The sequence below is a fragment of the Notolepis coatsorum genome (assembly GCF_963971535.1).
Source record: "Notolepis coatsorum genome assembly, chromosome: 1".
Classification (NCBI taxonomy): Eukaryota; Metazoa; Chordata; class Actinopteri; order Aulopiformes; family Paralepididae; genus Notolepis; species Notolepis coatsorum.
This window is the reverse complement of record NC_140165.1, coordinates 244,507,532-244,530,526: the sequence shown is the minus strand read 5'-3', so window position 1 is coordinate 244,530,526 and position 22,995 is coordinate 244,507,532. Positions and strand designations below refer to the sequence as shown.

Sequence of the window (22,995 nt, the reverse complement as noted above, 5' to 3'; positions counted from 1 at the left end):
CCTGATATCCACTTTTTTAAAGATCCGTCTCACCTCATGCTCGGTTACCCTGAACACTGAGTCTCCATCAGCAGACCCCCCCCCCCCCATTGCCGTGGTTTGTAGGCTGGTGTTGTTATTCACAGCCTCAAACCTCGCATAGAAGGAGTTGAGATCATTTGCTAAGGAGATGTCACTGTTCAGTTTGAGGGGGGTTCCTTTGTAGTCTGTCATTGTTCTGAGGCCCTGCCACATGCCTCTAGAGTCAGCCTGTTCAAACTGAAGTTCAACTTTATCCCTGTAACGCCGTTTTGCCTCTATTACTGCTCTCCTGACGTTGTATCTTGCCATCTTGTGTTCTTCCATGTTGCCTGTCACCAGCCCGGTGTTGTATGCTGATGTGCGCACTTTCAGAGCCTCACGGACGGATTTGTCTACCCAGGGCTTTTGGTTTGGGTAGATATTAATTTTGGTGGTGGGGATTATTACTTCTACCTGAGTACAGACATAGTCAATCACCGTTTCGGTGTATTCGTTAATATTGGCTGTGTTATCACGGAGTACACTCCATTCTGTGCTTCCCAGCACTGCTTGGAGTGACTCTACTGACGTCACGGTCCAACGCTTAACCTCTCGCGAGACCACCGGCGTTCGCTTGAGACACTGTTTGTACTTAGGCAAAAGAAAAATTGCGGCGTGATCGCTTTTACCGAATGGACTAAGAGCCTGTGACTTGTACCCATTCTTAAATTGCGAGTATACATGGTCTAATATGTTCTCGCCTCTGGTGGGACAGGTCACATGCTGATAGAAATTCGGCAGCACCTTTTTAAGACGCGCGCTGTTGAAATCCCCCAAGACCAAAATGGCCGCGTCAACGTTAGCTGCCTGGAGTTTGTTTACCTCGTCGTGAAGTTTTGAAAGTGCGACCTCAGTGTTCGCGTGTGGTGGAATGTACACTCCGATGAGGATGATGGACGTTAACTCTCTTGGGAGGAAGAAGGGTCGACATTTTATCGTGATAAACTCCAGGTCTGGGGAGCAGTGGTTAGACATTTCCTTTGTGTTGCCTAAATCGCACCACTCCTTGTTTATCATGAAGGCAATGCCGCCTCCTTTCTTCTTTAGTGACTCTAATGCCGTCCGGTCTTTTCGTAGAACGAAGAAGTGGTCTGCCGGTTCTATTGCATGATTCGGGACATCTGGACTCAGCCAAGTTTCTGTGAAACAGAGGACGTTACAATCCCGAATGTCCCTCTGGAATTGGATCCTTGCTCTGATGTCGTCCAATTTGTTTCCTATCGATTGCACATTGGCCAACAATATGCTGGGCAATGTGGTTCTGTGTCGTTTGGACCTCAGTCTGTTCCGGACCCCGGCTCTCTTTCCTCGTCTTCGCGGCGGCTTTTTGTCTTGTCCGTGGCCGGCATAACAAAGGATCTCGTCGGGCCATTTCTGCTGTTCAGCGATCCGATCCAGAGAGCAATCCAAACGGTAAGTTTTTCTTAATCCAATGTCAATGATTGACTGACGGTCATACACATATAATGCACCAACAGTTGGTGCAAATAAAACTCCTAATACTATAAAAATTAACAAAATAAAGCACAGTCTCGTCGGAGCGATCAGAAAGGCAGCCATCACAGCAGCGCCAGTATCCTCAGAGTCCGAAATCACATCGAATTGGCTCCATGGGCTTCACAAATCAAGAAGAAACATCACAATAGATCCACAATAAAAACTTCCAACCAACTCCGAAATATAGGAAATGCATTTGGCAAATGGTAAATGGCTGCTTTTTTATATAGCGCTTTTATCCAAAGCGCTTTACAATTTGTTACTCACATTTTACCCATTCACTCACACATTCACACACCGACGGCGGAGGCAACCATGAAAGGAGCAATTAGGGGTTAGGTGTCTTGCTCAAGGACACATCGACGCCCCGGTAATCGAACCGGGAACCTCCGGATTGCCAGACGACTGCTCTACCTACCGAACCACTGTCGCCCCCATTTGTTGGTTGCATGCAGGTAAACAGTCCCTGTGGGGAGTGAAAGAGGCGGACAGGTTGGAAATGTCTTCTGGATAAAAGCACTATATAAAAAAACACCTACAGAAAGTATCAATGTTTGTGTATAATGTGGCGAAACGTTCGACTTGTATAACAAGCTGCTTTCAAAGTCTCCACTCCAACTTCTCACGTCTGACTTCTCTGCTAACCAGACTGTAAACAAGGAGCGGCAGGCGGCAGAGGAAGTCTTGGTCTGGATATCGGGGCGTGAGCGTAGGAGGAGTCCGGCAACCAGCGGCTACATCGGCGGGAGTGCCGGAACATTTTGGTGTCGTAAAAAAACGTCATTAGATTAGTGGGGGGGGGCATAGTGGATGAGTTCTGAGATTGATGCAGCCCTCACAGGAGATGTTAACCCTTTCACTGCCACACGACAGCAGGTTAACCCTTTCACTGCCACACGACAGCAGGTTAATCAGCACTTCTTCATCAGGGTTTCTTGGCCAACGCCATAAAACCAAAGGATGTCCTGTTCCCTGCTCCCTGGCGGTCTCCCCGGCTCCGGCATGCTCTGACCCACCCCGCACTGGCCCGCTCTGGCCCGCTCCGCCGCTCTGGCCCGCTCATCACTCTAAGCTGCTAGCGCTGCCCTCAGGTGAACTGGCCAGGCGACATCTTGACATTGTCTGAGGCGTAACTAGGGCTGGGCAATCATTCATTAGATCCATTACCTGCCGATGATGAAGTTATGATATCATGCGGTACGCGATTCTGTTGTCTAAATGAATGATAACAAGCGCACATTAAATCAATTTCTTTCGCAAAATGAGGTCTGAAATATTTAAAGCTCCCAGGATAAATTACCTCTAGAGTAATTGGTTACAAAGGTTTAGAACCGGTTTCTCATCTCAACACAAATCCAATAGATGACCTTTAGAAACCATGCTGGCCGACGTCAGAAGATGGTTCATGGTCTTGTGGACGTGGTGGGAGCTGGGAGGGCAGGTCACCACAGCTAAAACAGATCGATTAGAGCTTCATGCTTCAGTGTTCCAGGGATCCAGTTATCCTCTTGGGAGTTGGGACACACAAAACTACGCATTGCAGCTTTAAGAGAATCTCGGTTTGATATCCCACTTCATGATGCGGCAAGGTTCCAATAACATTATGGCGAATAAAAAATTTATTATTTAAAATGTAATTTTGCACTCATGAGCAAATATAGCAATAATACATCAATATAAAAAAAAAAAGGATTTTACATCTTTTTGAGTGCCTGGATCGACTCTTCTATAAAAAAAAAAGATTGTAGGATTGTTGCAATGTAAATAATTTCCATACTGCCTACTCTCAACCCTTCATCTTGGGTGATGATGTCCACATAGCCTCACATTAGAATATTTTAATCATTTGGAATGATTGAGGAGGAATACCTGTGTTTGTTCCAACAATAGCTTAAATCTCACACCTTGGTGAGAGCCAAGAGGCTAGAGCCCCCACCTCTACTGCTCAGCTCAGTGTCTCCTTCTCCCCCTCAGTGTCTCCTCCACCTCTCTACTGCTCAGCTCCGTGTCTCCTTCTCCCCCTCAGTGTCTCCTCCACCTCTCTACTGCTCAGCTCAGTGTCTCCTTCTCCCCCTCAGTGTCTCCTCCACCTCTCTACTGCTCAGCTCAGTGTCTCCTTCTCTCCCTCAGTGTCTCCTCCACCTCTCTACTGCTCAGCTCAGTGTCTCCTTCTCCCCCTCAGTGTCTCCTTCTCCCCCTCAGTGTCTCCTCCACCTCTCTACTGCTCAGCTCAGTGTCTCCTTCTCTCCCTCAGTGTCTCCTTCTCTCCCTCAGTGTCTCCTCCACCTCTCTACTGCTCAGCTCAGTGTCTCCTTCTCCCCCTCAGTGTCTCCTCCACCTCTCTACTGCTCAGCTCAGTGTCTCCTTCTCCCCCTCAGTGTCTCCTCCACCTCTCTACTGCTCAGCTCAGTGTCTCCTTCTCCCCCTCAGTGTCTCCTCCACCTCTCTACTGCTCAGCTCAGTGTCTCCTTCTCCCCCTCAGTGTCTCCTCCACCTCTCTACTGCTCAGCTCAGTGTCTCCTTCTCCCCCTCAGTGTCTCCTCCACCTCTCTACTGCTCAGCTCAGTGTCTCCTTCTCCCCCTCAGTGTCTCCTCCACCTCTCTACTGCTCAGCTCAGTGTCTCCTTCTCCCCCTCAGTGTCTCCTCCACCTCTCTACTGCTCAGCTCAGTGTCTCCTTCTCCCCCTCAGTGTCTCCTTCTCCCCCTCAGTGTCTCCTCCACCTCTCTACTGCTCAGCTCAGTGTCTCCTTCTCTCCCTCAGTGTCTCCTTCTCTCCCTCAGTGTCTCCTCCACCTCTCTACTGCTCAGCTCAGTGTCTCCTTCTCCCCCTCAGTGTCTCCTCCACCTCTCTACTGCTCAGCTCAGTGTCTCCTTCTCCCCCTCAGTGTCTCCTCCACCTCTCTACTGCTCAGCTCAGTGTCTCCTTCTCCCCCTCAGTGTCTCCTCCACCTCTCTACTGCTCAGCTCAGTGTCTCCTTCTCCCCCTCAGTGTCTCCTTCTCCCCCTCAGTGTCTCCTCCACCTCTCTACTGCTCAGCTCAGTGTCTCCTTCTCTCCCTCAGTGTCTCCTTCTCCCCCTCAGTGTCTCCTCCACCTCTCTACTGCTCAGCTCAGTGTCTCCTTCTCCCCCTCAGTGTCTCCTCCACCTCTCTACTGCTCAGCTCAGTGTCTCCTTCTCCCCCTCAGTGTCTGCTCCACCTCTCTACTGCTCAGCTGTGTCTCCTTCTCCCTCTCAGTGTCTCCCAGGGGACCAGTGGAAACACTCCTCTCAGCTAAGCTCATTTAACCTACATGTACTTTGTACTATGTGTGTAACTATTAACGCTTTCACTACCACACTACATTAACTCATTCAGAGCCACGCCCATATGACCAAATTAGGCCCTTCCGTGCCAGCACTTTAGTCAATGAAAAGCCGGGGAAATTTGCGAACGCTTAAACTATATCTTAAATTATGGCTATGGGTCTAATACACCCGTCGCTTATCAATGACTTGCTTGCAGTCAAGATGTACGAAACGGATTGTTTTTTTCATTGGTACATTTCCGTTTTATACCGTTTTGAATACAAGTATAGTTTGAGATTTCTAGTAATTCCAGAGAAATCTGCGATAATGGCCCATACACAAAACACGTTGACATTTTTCGGCTGATTTATGAATCGTTTTCAAATAAACGCTAGATTATCGATAGTATATTTGTCCTTATGCACGCTAGAGAAGCGGGCTGAAAAATCGATTATCCATGACTTGGTCAGCGCTAACATAACGCACACACACACGCATGCTCCGATGGCGGAGAAAAAAACATCTGATTAACCCAAGACTGGTAAAATAGAGTCCTTACCTCACATCAGATGTTCTGCAAAAAGATGAATCCAATTCCTGATCGTCATTCCAAATATTGATCGCGTTTATTGATCCAACGTTATAGTCCAAAACACATAATCGACACCTTGCCAGTGAATGTGATAACATGATACTGCTTGCCCGAGAAGGGAAGTCCCAGCCAATCCAATCCAATTATGTGCAATACCATCCGGGAGACGATAGGCGGCGGTATTTGCGAGCTTAGACCCATTCCCAATGATAACGTCAGGCTGGATGGATGAAAAATTAATGGATATCGCTAATAAAAGAAATAACGATTAAAACCCGAGTTTTCTCAGGTCTTGGCACGCAACGCATGTCGAGTTAACCCGACTAATCTCGTGGTTGGCACTGAATGGGTTAACTGTCTGTAGTGTGGTAGTGAAAGGGTTAACCTTCTGTAGTGTGGTTGTGAAAGGGTTAGTCTTCTGTATTGTTGCAGTGAAGGGGTTAACCCTTTGGTAGTGTGGTAGTGAAAGGGTTAACCATTTGGTAGTGTGGTAGTGAAAGGGTTAAACCTATATTGATCATGGAGATCCGTAATTGATGAGTCCGGTTCCACCCCATCTGAACTTTGACAAGGGGCGTGTTGAACATGTAACCTGTGCTTTCCCATCACATTTGACCAACAAACAATTTACCATAAAGGTGATGTGTTTAACCCTTTCACTACCACACTACCAAATGGTTAACCCTTTGACTGTGACAATACAGAAGGTTAACCCTTTCACTGCCACGCGACAAAGGGTTAACCCTTTCACAACCACACTACAGAAGGTTATTTAACCTTTCACTACCACACTACACACTTGCACCTCATGGTACCACAGCACCTCAAAGGCCCTAAAAACAAGACTACAAACATCACAAGACAAACTGGTCAGACTACTGCTTGGCCTTACTCCTAGAACCCACCTCACCCCTGCCCACTTTGACAACCTAGGATGGCTTAGAGACGAGTAGACGACAGAGTACAGCAACTTGCAATGGGCCTGGTCTACAAGATACACTACACCACTAAGATACCCATGTACATGTCAAAAAACACCAGAGGGAGTTCCACAAATCATGTTCAACCCAGAAGGGACTAAACACGTTTAGCAATTATGCCACAACAATGTGGAACGCCCTACCCACAGCCGTAAAAGAATGTGAATCCCTACCCTCCTTCAAAACCGCTCTTAAAGAGCACCTACGGGTGGCTGCAATTCGAAACTGGCCCCACCCACCCAACCCCCTCCAATGTACAGTTTCTTCCCCCTCAAATGTATATATATTTAGTTTTATGATCTCTTTCTCTAAAACAGTACTGTATATCTGTATGTCATGAATGTCATGATGAATTGAAAATGGGGGACCCTGATGTAAACAAGACTAAAGTCTTTCTCTGGTCTGCATCCTCTTATTAACAATTGTTTGTATTGAGCCGTACTGTATTGTAGCCATTCTGCAATCTGTTAATAAAGTTTTCAATCAATCAATCAACAGACGGTTACTACCACACTAGAAAGGTTAACATTCTGTAGTGTGGTAGTGAAAGGGTTCATAATTTGTGTTTACAAGGGATCGGCTACACCCCCCCCCCTCCCTTGTCTCCCCTCAAACCCCCTCCTGCTGATAGGTTTCTACCTTTGCCGCAACATGCAGCTAAACACACTGCTGCTTCAGTTGTGCTGCAGTGCTCCTCCTGCTGCTGCTGCTTGCAGCTTACAAATCAAGCCGTCTGGATAGGAAATATACAATTACCTCAGGGAAAGAAGCCATAATCTACTTCCAATACTTGGGAGATCATAAACTAGTTAGACGTGTTTTGATGTATGTGCATCCTGTTTACTTAGACATTTTGGGGGTTTTCTTTTAATAGTTGCATTATGTTTCCCTTTAAATGATGATACCGCTCTGTACCGTCCCTTTAATGAACTCATTCATGACCATCTGCCCTTTTTGTGAACTCATGACATCGCCAGTTGCACTGTGACACATTAGAAGTTGACCCCGACCCCGGACTGGACGCATGCTAAAGTTGAGTTCTTCTATCTCAATGGGACTTATGTGAACGTAAGAATGGTAATGGTGGACCATTAGTTACGACAGTAATCAATGTCACTTCTGGGGATTTTCCAACTGTGTTTCAATGCATCTCTGAGGAGGGGGAGGCTTGGCCTTTGTGGCCTTTGTTGTAATACATTCTATACACTGTATATAACTGAGGGGGAAAATATGTTCTGACCTCCTTGTTCTCATTTCGACTCTGGTCGAGGTGGTACTAAGAGACAGAGTGCACTCGTTGTTTAATAAATAACCTGAAACTAATTCTCTGGTCGTTTGAGTTCTTTCTACTCTAAAGTTTCCACTACACTGTCAACACGTGTTGGAAGAGTGGAAGGGTTACTGGTGACCAGCGCTGGGTGGTAAGTAACGCATCACTAGTAGACGTGTTGGAAGAGTGGAAGGGTTACTGGTGACCAGCGCTGGGTGGTAACGCATCACTAGTAGACGTGTTGGAAGAGTGGAAGGGTTACTGGTGACCAGCGCTGGGTGGTAAGTAACGCATCACTAGTAGACATGTTGGAAGAGTGGAAGGGTTACTGGTGACCAGGGCTGGGTGGTAAGTAACGCATCACTAGTAGTAGACGTGTTGGAAGAGTGGAAGGGTTACTGCTGACCAGCGCTGGGTGGTAAGTGACGCATCACTAGTAGACGTGTTGGAAGAGTGGAAGGGTTACTGCTGACCAGAGCTGGGTGGTAAGTGACGCATCACTAGTAGACGTGTTGGAAGAGTGGAAGGGTTACTGGTGACCAGCGCTGGGTGGTAACGCATCACTAGTAGACGTGTTGGAAGAGTGGAAGGGTTACTGCTGACCAGCGCTGGGTGGTAAGTAACGCATCACTAGTAGACGTGTTGCAGGAATAATATTACTTTTCCCGAGTAACGAGTAGTGTAACAAATTACTACCCTGATTTCAGTAATAACATTAAAGTTACTCCGTCAAAGAAACAACTCGTTACTCCGTTGCTTTGATTTTGTCCAAAGACCAAAGATGACAAGAACATCATTATTGATCCGTAATCTATCCAGACTGAGCTCACGGCTTAGGAGCGCGTTGTTAGAGAATCCACTGTCAAAAGTCAGGACTCTCGCGCTCTCTCTCGCTCTGTCTCTCTCTCTCGCTCTAAAAGGATGAAACGGAGCTGATGCGTCTTCTTCACTCAGGCTACTGTATGTATTTCAGGGAGGCAGGTAGAATCCTCGACTCCACTGGGTAGAAGTAAAGTTTCAGAGTAAATCATAAGCGATGTCTCAATCTTTTGGAGTGCGAGAGCTGCGAGAGCTCCGACTTCTCCTACTTTCCACTTTGAAGAATACGACCACAAATCTCTTGAAACACCTGCTATCCCAGTTTTTGTTTAAGGCAAGGACTATTGTTTAAATAGTCCTTCATCAACTGAAGCCAGCTATGCTTTTGATCAAACCTCAAGTAGCGGTGTTAACAAACCTCTAACGCTGCGGGCAAAAAGCTGCTGGTTCTCAGGTAATGAGCTTCACAGCAGAGTGGCACAGCGAGCACCGTGTCTGGGTCCGTCAGTGAGTGCTGCAGCCTGTGGCGTCTGGCTTCAAAGGCCTTGGAGGTGTCGCCACCCTGACGTGATCATCAGAGACACACAGGTGAAGCAGCATGTTGTACCCAATTCTGACGCTAAGAAAGGAAGCAATTCTGGGGGGGTGTAACGAGTAATGTAACAAATTACTGCTCACAGAGTAATACGTAATGTAACAAATTACTGCTCACAGAGTAATACGTAATGTAACAAATTACTGCTCAGAGAGTAATACGTAATGTAACAAATTACTGCTCACAGAGTAATACGTAATGTAACAAATTACTGCTCACAGAGTAATACGTAATGTAACAAATTACTGCTCACAGAGTAATACGTGATGTAACAAATTACTGCTCAGAGAGTAATACGTAATGTAACAAATTACTGCTCACAGAGTAATACGTAATGTAACAAATTACTGCTCACAGAGTAATACGTGATGTAACAAATTACTGCTCAGAGAGTAATACGTAATGTAACAAATTACTGCTCACAGAGTAATACGTAATGTAACAAATTACTGCTCACAGAGTAATACGTAATGTAACAAATTACTGCTCCGAGAGTAATACGTAATGTAACAAATTACTGCTCAGAGAGTAATACGTAATGTAACAAATTACTGCTCACAGAGTAATACGTAATGTAACAAATTACTGCTCACAGAGTAATATGTTACTGCTCACAGAGTAATACGTAATGTAACAAATTACTGCTCAGAGTAATACGTAATGTAACAAATTACTGCTCACAGAGTAATACGTAATGTAACAAATTACTGCTCAGAGTAATACGTAATGTAACAAATTACTGCTCAGAGAGTAATACGTAATGTAACAAATTACTGCTCAGAGTAATACGTAATGTAACAAATTACTGCTCACAGAGTAATACGTAATGTAACAAATTACTGCTCACAGAGTCATACGTAATGTAACAAATTACTGCTCACAGAGTAATACGTAATGTAACAAATTACTGCTCAGAGTAATACGTAATGTAACAAATTACTGCTCACAGAGTAATACGTAATGTAACAAATTACTGCTCAGAGTAATACGTAATGTAACAAAGTACTGCTCAGAGTAATACGTAATGTAACAAAGTACTGCTCACAGAGAGTAATAAGTAAAGTAATGAAACAACTTTTTAAAAGAGTAACGAGTACAGGGGTTTCCCTAAACAATGATATAAGGGTGCAGTGCCACCATGTATTATATATATATACTGTATATAAATTATTTTATTTGCAGTGAAAGCAGTCTAAGCCATCTTAGAAACAAACACATTATTGTCTATTACGTGATTAATCAGTCTTCTGTTCCACTGTGTGTGTGTGTGTGTGTGTGTGTGTGTGTGTGTGTGTGTGTGTGTGTGTGTGCGTGTGTTTTCATGTTCAACGTTAAACTATTGTGCAAACATATACACTGTACTGAAATAAATAACTTATTTGGAACTTACACTTGTGTTTGCTATTTTATCAAAATTATGTTTTTAAGTTACAACAAACACACACAGCTTTCTTTATTGCAATATTTTTCGCTGAGTCACAACTAGGGCGGGGGGGGGGGGGGGGGGTCTAGCTCCAAATCTAGTTGTGACTCAACAGCATCTTGTTCCAACATCCTGGGGAAAGCCCTGGGGTAACGAGGAATATATCACTGTTCTGAGTAATGCTCCCCCACACTGGTGGTGACACTGGGATGTTCAGCAGAGAGAGACTGGGCCTGGGGGACTGGAGGGAAGGGGAGAAGGAGCTTCGATAACTGTGCCTCAAGGTTCGCCCGTCTGTGACGAATGTAGCTAAATTGTATAGCAGTGATTAGAGCAACTGGGCTTAATGTATTATTGATATCGGAGAGAAATATAATACATCTACATACGTCTGTGTAAATTGAAAGTCGAGGACATGGATTGATGGAAAAGGGCAGGATGACATTTAAAAGAAGTGAGCTGCAGTCAGTAGCTGCGTTAAAGATCCATGAAACAAAAGTTTTTTTTTATCCACTTTTTTCTCCTCATTTTCTATTTTTCTCCCATCCCAATTTCGTATTGCCAATTCTCCCCTCCCCTGTCTTGAACGTTGCTAGACTATGCCCCCCACTGGTCGGTTGTAGTGAGGATAGAAGCCTTGCATCACGTGTCCCCTCCGGTACACGAGGAGGCAGCCTGTTGCATCTTTTCACCAGACAGCGCGGACTCTCAGTGGCGAGGAGTAACGCGTGGGAGGCTCACGCTGCCCCCGATACTTCCTGTCTCTGCTGTGAAGGCGTCCCCCAACCGACCTGTAGGAGTCGCTGTCCACAACGTCCAATCCCCACCCATCGACTTTCCACCCGCTGACTCTGCCAAATGAGCCAGTACGACGGCCGGCCCAAGTCGAAGGCAATGCTGAGACTGGGATTCGATACCGGACTCTCTTGCATTGGTGACGAGCGCAATCTCCGCTACGCCACCCAGCCGAAAAACAAAACAGTTTTAAAAACAAAGCTTTAACCCTTTCACTACCACACTACAGAAGGTTTGTCGTGTGCAAGGGTTAACCTTCTGTATTGTCGCTGTGAAAGGGTTAACCCTTTGGTAGTGTGGTAGTGAAAGGGTTAAAGGTGGAATACAGTCAGTAGCTCCATTAAATATCCATGAAACAAAACAGTCTTAAAAACAAAGCTTTAACCCTTTCACTACCACACTACAGACGGTTAACCTAGTCAGGGTATCTGCAGGTTTCAACACTGAACTGCCGGCTGCACCAATTTAAATTCCGTTCCATACAAGCTCTCGCCAGACGCACCAGGCTCCCGGTAGCCCCGCCAAAAACAACGACTTGAATACAAAAACATCTTGTATATTTAATAGTGCTGTCAAACGATTAAAATATTTAACTCGATTAATCGCATGATTGTCCATAGTTAACTCGCGATTAATCGCAAATTAATCGCATTTTTATTTATTTTTTACCTTAAACAGATCTTTTTCAAGTTCCAAGTTTTAATACTCTTATCAACATGCGAGTCAACAAATGCTTGCTTTGTGCAGCCATTTAACACAAAAGGATGACCCTCATGCATTGCAAATTTGCATCAAATTCAAAACAGAGTGATGCACAAAATAACTTAAAAGAAAATAATAATTTAAAACAATGAATAAAGTGTGCATGAAATAATAGGGGAAAGAAAACGTTAGGAACTTGTTACATTCACACACACAAGGGCTGATTAATCACACACCCCCCTCTCTCCCTCACACACACACTCTCCCAGCTCTTTTTCTCTTTTGCCCCTTCCTCATCTCTCTCACCCCCCTCTCTCTCTATATCACACACACACACACACACACACACACACACACACACACACACACACACACACACACACTTCAGAAACAAACATAGTATCAATGCAGGGGAGGAAATTAGGCCACTTTACTCGCCAATTGCGAGTATTTTTTACGTTTGGCGAGTAATTCATGAAGAGCACTCGCCAGTCTGGCGAGTACTAGTAATTACAAAACAAAACAAAAAAATCATTCTGCAATCTGCTGATTCGCTCACTGACACAAACCGAACTCTGACTCCCCCCTTGATTCCTCCCATTTGCGCCACATAATAATCAGACCATAACCAATGAACATCATCGTTGTACAGATGCGCTCTAAGCTCCTCCAATGAACACTCGTTTTCTAGAAGATGCCGCCCATCTAGGGGAAGTGGACAGACCACTGACTGCGCGCAGACCTACAAACTCCTGCCACCGGCAGCCGGCTTGACAACGTAGACAAACTTACAAAAACACATGAGTGGATGAAAATAATTGCATGTAGAGTCGTCGCTTTCGGATATCGGTGCGGTCTGACATGGGGGCGAACAACAGCACGCGACGCGTCTCCTTCGAGTCGGATGAGAATGACAAGTCAACAACATTAGCCGGCTAGCTACCTAGCATGTAACAAGCTACCATAACGCGCATTCAACATAGTGGACTATACTGAGCGGCTTTGCTTAAATGCAGCCGAGTGACATTTTATTATTACCGGGTTTCCCAGCATATCACCACTCGCCCATATGCCCTTCACAACGGTGATGTTGTCATATTTGGCATTCAGAATACACCCGCTGAACCCCTAGCGTTGTCGATTCGGTTCCAATGTATTGTCATCTTACAGCACAAGTACAGTACAACCAGACCAGAGTGCAAATGTAACAAGTCAAGTTCAAGTTGTTTTATTTAGCTATTACATTACAGTGAAATGCTTGGTTCTTTCACTGCCCAACCCAGTATTGATTGAAAACTTTAACAGATTGCAGAATGGGTACAATACAGTACAGCTCAATACACACAATTGTTAAGGGGATGCAGACCAGAGAAGGACTTTAGTCTTGTTTACATCAGGGTCCCCCATTTCAGTCCTGTTTGCTTAATGCCTTGTCCACTTCCTCCACACTCCAATATGTTATGATGAATTGAAAATGGGGGACCCTGATGTAAACAAGACGAAAGTCTTTCTCTGGTCTGCATCCCCTTAACAATTGTATGTATTGAACTGTACTGTACCCATTCTGCAATCTGTTAATACACTTTTCAATCAATCAATCCCTTCAACCCTGCTCCTGTCAAACCTGCTCTTTCCATTCCCTCCATCATGTCCCCCCTTTCTGATGAATATTTCCTGCACTTAAGAGTCAGACACACATTCCTAGTAGTTGAGCTGTGATGAATGAAAACTTTATTTAACAGATTGCAGAATGGGTACAGTACAGTACGGCTCAATACATGCAATTGTTAAGGGGATGCAGACTAGAGAAAGACTTTCGTCTTGTTTACATCAGGGTCCCCCATTTCATTCATTTTCAATTCATCATTCAGTATAACCTAGACCAGCCCAACCCAGCATCTTTCACTGCCCAGTTCAGCCCAACCCAGTCCAGAATAGTTCCCTCTTTCATGTTAATATGTGATTTAATGATGTAATATTTTGAAGAGTAGAGACGGTGTGATTAATTTACTATGATTGAAAATCAATTTAGACGAAGACGTACAAAGAAGTAATTATCACAATTAGCGATTTTTTTTGTCTGGTAAAAAATCTATTTGGCTGGTAAAAAAAATCAGATACCCGCCAGTTGGCTGGTAAGCCAAAAAGTTAGTTTCCTCCCCTGTATCAATGAGAGCATCAATAATACACCTGAGTGAAGTCTAGTAAATTTGTTTATTTTTTCTTGAGTTAAAAAAATTTGTGGCATTAATAGAATCGGGAGTTAACGCGATATTAACGCGATATATTTGACAGCCTTAATATTTAATATTGTTTCATCTCCAGACAGCTGGGCTGCCCCCCCCCCCCAAATAATGCTTACAGGGAGAGTGTCTATACTTACAGGGTGTCTGTACTTACAGGGAGAGTGTCTGTACTTACAAAGAGTGTCTGTGCTTACAGGGAGAGTGTCTGTACTTACAGGGAGAGTGTCTGTACTTACAGGGAGAGTGTCTGTACTTACAGGGAGTGTGTCTGTGCAAATTAAATTTAAGACTTTATTTTTTATTATAGCTTTTAAGGCCTTAAATTGAGAATCATGAATTTAACACGTTTTAATACCCTGCAATAGGCATAAAGCAAAGGAAGCAAACCAGCAGGTTCAGGGACAGCTTTTTCCCACAAGCCACAAGACTCCTCAACAAGGACAATAACAGGAGATAGCCCTATTAAGAACACACACACACACACACTTTAATGCACACACACTGAACACACACACCTTAATGCACACACACACACTGCACCTTAATGCACACACACTTTTACGCAAGACACTTTCTGTAAATAATTGACCATTTTATTTTAATCTTACCTCATTTTATATTTTATTTTATTTTATCTTACAGGAAAATGTCATTACCTGCCCCTGTATTGTTGTGTATTAAATTAGACACTTTGACAAATAAAGAACTTCAACATTAGACGGCTGTACAACGATGTTTCCAGATACACTACGTCCTTCGTCCACCACATCCGTACTTACAGAGAGTGTCTGTACTTACAGAGTGTCTGTACTTACAGGGAGAGTGTCTGTACTTACAGAGTGTCTGTACTTACAGGGAGAGTGTCTGTACTTACAGAGTGTCTGTACTTACAGGGAGTGTCTGTACTTACAAAGAGAGTGTCTGTACTTACAAAGAGAGTGTCTGTACTTACAGGGAGAGTGTCTGTACTTACAAAGAGAGTGTCTGTACTTACAGGGAGAGTGTCTGTACTTACAGGGAGAGTGTCTGTACTTACAGAGTGTCTGTACTTACAAAGAGAGTGTCTGTACTTACAAAGAGAGTGTCTGTACTTACAAAGAGAGTGTCTGTACTTACAGGGAGAGTGTCTGTACTTACAAAGAGAGTGTCTGTACTTACAGGGAGAGTGTCTGTACTTACAGGGAGAGTGTCTGTACTTACAGAGTGTCTGTACTTACAGGGAGTGTCTGTACTTACAGAGTGTCTGTACTTACAGGGAGAGTGTCTGTACTTACAGAGTGTCTGTACTTACAGGGAGAGTGTCTGTACTTACAGAGTGTCTGTACTTACAGGGAGAGTGTCTGTACTTACAAAGAGAGTGTACTTACAAAGAGAGTGTCTGTACTTACAAAGAGAGTGTCTGTACTTACAAAGAGAGTGTCTGTACTTACAGGGAGAGTGTCTGTACTTACAAAGAGAGTGTCTGTACTTACAGGGAGAGTGTCTGTACTTACAGGGAGAGTGTCTGTACTTACAGAGTGTCTGTACTTACAGAGTGTCTGTACTTACAAAGAGAGTGTCTGTACTTACAAAGAGAGTGTCTGTACTTACAGGGAGAGTGTCTGTACTTACAGGGAGAGTGTCTGTACTTACAGGGAGAGTGTCTGTACTTACAGGGAGAGTGTCTGTACTTACAGAGTGTCTGTACTTACAGGGAGTGTCTGTACTTACAGGGAGTGTCTGTACTTACAGAGTGTCTGTACTTACAGGGAGTGTCTGTACTTACAAAGAGAGTGTCTGTACTTACAGGGAGAGTGTCTGTACTTACAAAGAGAGTGTCTGTACTTACAGGGAGTGTCTGTACTTACAAAGAGAGTGTCTGTACTTACAAAGAGAGTGTCTGTACTTACAGGGAGAGTGTCTGTACTTACAGGGAGAGTGTCTGTACTTACAGAGTGTCTGTACTTACAGGGAGAGTGTCTGTACTTACAGGGAGAGTGTCTGTACTTACAGAGTGTCTGTACTTACAGAGTGTCTGTACTTACAGCGAGAGTGTCTGTACTTACAGGGAGAGTGTCTGTACTTACAGAGTGTCTGTACTTACAGAGTGTCTGTACTTACAGCGAGAGTGTCTGTACTTACAGGGAGAGTGTCTGTACTTACAGAGTGTCTGTACTTACAGGGAGAGTGTCTGTACTTACAGAGTGTCTGTACTTACAGCGAGAGTGTCTGTACTTACAGGGAGAGTGTCTGTACTTACAGAGTGTCTGTACTTACAGCGAGAGTGTCTGTACTTACAGGGAGAGTGTCTGTACTTACAGAGTGTCTGTACTTACAGGGAGAGTGTCTGTACTTACAGGGAGAGTGTCTGTACTTACAGGGAGAGTGTCTGTACTTACAGAGTGTCTGTACTTACAGAGTGTCTGTACTTACAGGGAGAGTGTCTGTACTTACAAAGAGAGTGTCTGTGCTTACAGGGAGAGTGTCTATACTTACAGGGTGTCTGTACTTACAGGGAGAGTGTCTGTACTTACAAAGAGTGTCTGTGCTTACAGGGAGAGTGTCTGTACTTACAGGGAGAGTGTCTGTACTTACAGGGAGAGTGTCTGTACTTACAGGGAGTGTGTCTGTACTTACAGGGTGTCTGTACTTACAGGGAGTGTCTGTACTTACAGGGAGTGTGTCTGTACTTACAGGGTGTCTGTACTTACAGGGAGTGTCTGTACTTACAGGGAGAGTGTCTGTACTTACAGAGTGTCTGTACTTACAGGGAGAGTGTCTGTACTTACAGGGAGAGTGTCTGTACTTACAGGGTGTCTGTACTTACAGGGAGAGTGTCTGTACTTACAGCGAGTGTGTCTGTACTTACAGGGTGTCTGTACTTACAGTGTCTGTACTTACAGGGAGTGTGTCTGTACTTACAGGGTGTCTGTACTTACAGGGAGTGTCTGTACTTACAGGGAGTGTGTCTGTACTTACAGGGTGTCTGTACTTACAGGGAGTGTCTGTACTTACAGGGAGAGTGTCTGTACTTACAGAGTGTCTGTACTTACAGGGAGAGTGTCTATACTTACAGGGAGAGTGTCTGTACTTACAGGGAGAGTGTCTGTACTTACAGAGTGTCTGTACTTACAGGGAGAGTGTCTATACTTACAGGGAGAGTGTCTGTACTTACAGGGAGAGTGTCTGTACTTACAGAGTGTCTATACTTACAGGGAGAGTGTCTGTACTTACAGAGTGTCTGTACTTACAGGGAGAGTGTCTATACTTACAGGGAGAGTGTCTATACTTACAGGGAGAGTGTCTGTACTTACAGGGTGTCTGTACTTACAGGGTGTCTGTACTTACAGAGTGTCTGTACTTACAGGGAGAGTGTCTATACTTACAGGAGAGTGTCTGTACTTACAGGGAGAGTGTCTATACTTACAGGAGAGTGTCTGTACTTACAGTGAGAGTGTCTGTACTTACAGTGAGAGTGTCTGTACTTACAGGGAGAGTGTCTGTACTTACAGGAGAGGAGAGTGTCTGTACTTACAGGGAGAGTGTCTGTACTTACAGGGAGAGTGTCTGTACTTACAGGGAGAGTGTCTGTACTTACAGGGAGAGTGTCTGTACTTACAGGGAGAGTGTCTGTACTTACAGGGAGAGTGTCTGTGCGATTGTCTTTCCACACCTCCAGCAGGGCCACCACCATCTCATGGAGCTCGTCTCTGGACAGAACCCCATCGCGGTCCACATCGAACACTTTGAAGCAGACTGGGAGTGACAGAGGCAGGGAGGGAGGGAGGCAGGGAGGAAATTGTGCTCAATAACTGGGAAATGGCATCGGTCCAAACGGCGCCAGACCCTGAGGGGAGTTCACGGCACCGAACACAACAACAACCCCCCTGCCATCAGTTTGTATTCATCTGCAGCGGCGCGTGGTGCCGCTCAGTCCATTAACCAGGCGCCGCGCGCCGCCTCCTATGTGCTGCCATTTCCAAGCGTGAAAATGCAATTTCAAGCCCTGATGAGAATTCTGATGACAAAGATGATTACTCCCTAATGACTGTGAGGCGTCAGGAAAACAACATATAAACATTTACACTTACTCACACGGGTGAGGTGTACGGGTGAGGTGTACGGGTGAGGTGTACGGGTGAGGTGTACGGGTGAGGTGTACGGGTGAGGTGTACGGGTGAGGTGAACGGGTGAGGTGTACAGGTGAGGTGTACGGGTGAGGTGTACGGGTGAGGTGTACAGGTGAGGTGTACGGGTGAGGTGTACGGGTGAGGTGTACGGGTGAGGTGTACGGGTGACACGTACGGGTGAGGTGAACGGGTGAGGTGTACGGGTGAGGTGAACGGGTGAGGTGTACGGGTGAGGTGAACGGGTGAGGTGGAAGGGTGAGGTGTACGGGTGAGGTGTACGGGTGAGGTGAACGGGTGAGGTGAACGGGTGAGGTGTACGGGTGAGGTGTACGGGTGAGGTGTACGGGTGACACGTACGGGTGAGGTGAACGGGTGACACGTACGGGTGAGGTGTACGGGTGAGGTGTACGGGTGAGGTGAACGGGTGACACGTACGGGTGAGGTGTACGGGTGAGGTGTACGGGTGAGGTGTACGGGTGAGGTGAACGGGTGAGGTGTACAGGTGAGGTGAACGGGTGACACGTACGGGTGAGGTGTACAGGTGAGGTGAACGGGTGACACGTACGGGTGAGGTGTACGGGTGAGGTGAACGGGTGAGGTGTACGGGTGAGGTGTACGGGTGAGGTGAACGGGTGACACGTACGGGTGAGGTGTACGGGTGAGGTGAACGGGTGAGGTGAACGGGTGAGGTGTACGGGTGAGGTGTACGGGTGAGGTGTACGGGTGAGGTGTACGGGTGAGGTGTACGGGTGAGGTGAACGGGTGACACGTACGGGTGAGGTGTACGGGTGAGGTGTACGGGTGAGGTGTACGGGTGAGGTGAACGGGTGAGGTGTACGGGTGAGGTGAACGGGTGACACGTACGGGTGAGGTGTACGGGTGAGGTGAACGGGTGAGGTGAACGGGTGAGGTGAACGGGTGAGGTGAACGGGTGAGGTGAACGGGTGAGGTGTACGGGTGAGGTGTACGGGTGAGGTGTACGGGTGAGGTGAACGGGTGAGGTGAACGGGTGAGGTGAACGGGTGACACGTACGGGTGAGGTGTACGGGTGACACGTACGGGTGAGGTGTACGGGTGAGGTGAACGGGTGAGGTGAACGGGTGAGGTGTACGGGTGAGGTGTACGGGTGAGGTGTACGGGTGAGGTGAACGGGTGACACGTACGGGTGAGGTGTACGGGTGAGGTGAACGGGTGAGGTGAACGGGTGAGGTGAACGGGTGAGGTGTACGGGTGAGGTGAACGGGTGAGGTGTACGGGTGAGGTGTACGGGTGAGGTGAACGGGTGACACGTACGGGTGAGGTGAACGGGTGAGGTGAACGGGTGACACGTACGGGTGAGGTGTACGGGTGAGGTGTACGGGTGAGGTGAACGGGTGACACGTACGGGTGAGGTGAACGGGTGACACGTACGGGTGAGGTGTACGGGTGAGGTGTACGGGTGAGGTGAACGGGTGAGGTGAACGGGTGAGGTGAACGGGTGACACGTACGGGTGAGGTGTACGGGTGAGGTGTACGGGTGAGGTGAACGGGTGAGGTGAACGGGTGAGGTGTACGGGTGAGGTGTACGGGTGAGGTGTACGGGTGACACGTACAGGTGAGGTGAACGGGTGACACGTACGGGTGAGGTGAACGGGTGAGGTGAACGGGTGAGGTGTACGGGTGACACGTACAGGTGAGGTGAACGGGTGAGGTGAACGGGTGACACGTACGGGTGAGGTGAACGGGTGACACGTACAGGTGAGGTGAACGGGTGACACGTACAGGTGAGGTGAACGGGTGACACGTACAGGTGAGGTGAACGGGTGAGGTGAACGGGTGACACGTACAGGTGAGGTGAACGGGTGAGGTGAACGGGTGACACGTACGGGTGAGGTGAACGGGTGACACGTACAGGTGAGGTGAACGGGTGACACGTACAGGTGAGGTGAACGGGTGAGGTGAACGGGTGACACGTACAGGTGAGGTGAACGGGTGAGGTGAACGGGTGACACGTACGGGTGAGGTGAACGGGTGACACGTACAGGTGAGGTGAACGGGTGACACGTACGGGTGAGGTGAACGGGTGAGGTGTACGGGTGAGGTGAGCGGGTGAGGTGTACGGGTGAGGTGTACGGGTGAGGTGTACGGGTGACACGTACGGGTGAGGTGTACGGGTGAGGTGTACGGGTGAGGTGTACACAGGTGAAGTGTACGGGTGAGGTGTACGGGTGAGGTGTACGGGTGACACGTACGGGTGAGGTGTACGGGTGAGGTGTACGGGTGATGTGTACGGGTGAGGTGTACGGGTGAGGTGTACGGGTGAGGTGTACGGGTGAGGTGTACGGGTGAGGTGTACGGGTGAGGTGTACGGGTGAGGTGTACGGGTGAGGTGTACGGGTGAGGTGTACGGGTGAGGTGTACAGGTGAGGTGTACGGGTGAGGTGTACGGGTGACACGTACGGGTGAGGTGTACACAGGTGAGGTGTACGGGTGAGGTGTACGGGTGAGGTGTACGGGTGACACGTACGGGTGAGGTGTACACAGGTGAGGTGAACGGGTGAGGTGTACGGGTGAGGTGTACGGGTGATGTGAACGGGTGAGGTGTACGGGTGAGGTGAACGGGTGAGGTGAACGGGTGAGGTGAACGGGTGAGGTGTACGGGTGAGGTGTACGGGTGAGGTGAACGGGTGAGGTGTACGGGTGAGGTGTACGGGTGAGGTGTACGGGTGACACGTACAGGTGAGGTGAACGGGTGACACGTACGGGTGAGGTGAACGGGTGAGGTGAACGGGTGAGGTGAACGGGTGAGGTGTACGGGTGACACGTACAGGTGAGGTGAACGGGTGAGGTGAACGGGTGAGGTGAACGGGTGACACGTACAGGTGAGGTGAACGGGTGAGGTGAACGGGTGACACGTACGGGTGAGGTGAACGGGTGACACGTACAGGTGAGGTGAACGGGTGACACGTACGGGTGAGGTGAACGGGTGAGGTGAACGGGTGAGGTGTACGGGTGAGGTGTACGGGTGAGGTGTACGGGTGAGGTGTACGGGTGACACGTACGGGTGAGGTGTACGGGTGAGGTGTACGGGTGAGGTGTACACAGGTGAGGTGTACGGGTGAGGTGTACGGGTGAGGTGTACGGGTGACACGTACGGGTGAGGTGTACGGGTGAGGTGTACGGGTGATGTGTACGGGTGAGGTGTACGGGTGAGGTGTACGGGTGAGGTGTACGGGTGAGGTGTACGGGTGACACGTACGGGTGAGGTGTACGGGTGAGGTGTACGGGTGAGGTGTACGGGTGACACGTACGGGTGAGGTGTACACAGGTGAGGTGAACGGGTGAGGTGTACGGGTGAGGTGTACGGGTGAGGTGTACGGGTGAGGTGTACGGGTGAGGTGTACGGGTGAGGTGAACGGGTGAGGTGAACAGGTGACACGTACGGGTGAGGTGTACGGGTGAGGTGTACGGGTGAGGTGAACGGGTGACACGTACGGGTGAGGTGTACGGGTGAGGTGTACGGGTGAGGTGAACGGGTGACACGTACGGGTGAGGTGTACGGGTGAGGTGTACGGGTGAGGTGTACGGGTGAGGTGTACGGGTGAGGTGAACGGGTGAGGTGTACACAGGTGAGGTGTACGGGTGAGGTGTACGGGTGAGGTGTACGGGTGAGGTGTACGGGTGAGGTGTACGGGTGAGGTGTACACAGGTGAGGTGTACGGGTGAGGTGTACGGGTGAGGTGTACGGGTGAGGTGTACGGGTGAGGTGTACAGGTGAGGTGTACGGGTGAGGTGTACGGGTGAGGTGTACGGGTGAGGTGTACACAGGTGAGGTGTACGGGTGAGGTGTACGGGTGAGGTGTACGGGTGAGGTGTACACAGGTGAGGTGTACGGGTGAGGTGTACGGGTGAGGTGTACGGGTGAGGTGTACGGGTGAGGTGTACGGGTGAGGTGTACACAGGTGAGGTGTACAGGTGAGGTGTACGGGTGAGGTGTACGGGTGAGGTGTACACAGGTGAGGTGTACGGGTGAGGTGTACGGGTGAGGTGTACAGGTGAGGTGTACGGGTGAGGTGTACAGGTGAGGTGTACGGGTGAGGTGTACGGATGACGTGTACGGGTGAGGTGTACGGATGACGTGTACAGATGACACGCCTTGTGCCGGAAGAACTACAGCTGGTTCATCTTGGATTTCTAGTCTCCGCCCCTGGGTAGCCAGGGGGGCGTGGTCTAGATGCCGCTCCATAACAGGATACATGTCACAGTGTTTTGGCAGAGTCCGATATCCTTATTTATTGGGAGCTAGAGAGTCTATGACCAAAGAAATGCGGCGGAGAAAGACGGAGGCTGCTGCTTCATTAGCTGAGCGACGGGACTGAAGGCCGGTGGGGGAGCGTGCAGACAGACCCTGCTGAGAGCAGACAGACTGGTGTCTTTGTCTCTGTGTACAGGAGCTAGCAGAGAGGAAGAGCCCCATGGATGGAATATCATCTGCTTTTATTACCAAAAACCAATGGTAGAAAACTGGACTTAGTTATAGCTGATGTCAAAGGAGAGAGGACTCTGGTCACATAGTGGAAGTAATGTCCACACTAAGCTAATATATATAATGAGCCTCACTCACGAAGGCTGACAGAATAAT

The 22,995-nt window shown here is 47.7% G+C and overlaps 1 protein-coding gene across 1 annotated transcript in view; it reads right to left on the bottom strand.

Moving 5' to 3' along the window:
* Positions 1–22,995, bottom strand: part of usp32 (ubiquitin specific peptidase 32) — a 245,303-nt gene that overhangs the window by 92,971 nt on the left and 129,337 nt on the right. Inside the window, exon 8 of the mRNA XM_084324370.1 lies at positions 17,885–18,000. Within this exon, the coding sequence (XP_084180496.1) occupies positions 17,885–18,000 (116 nt within the window). The remainder of the gene's footprint in view (positions 1–17,884; positions 18,001–22,995) is intronic.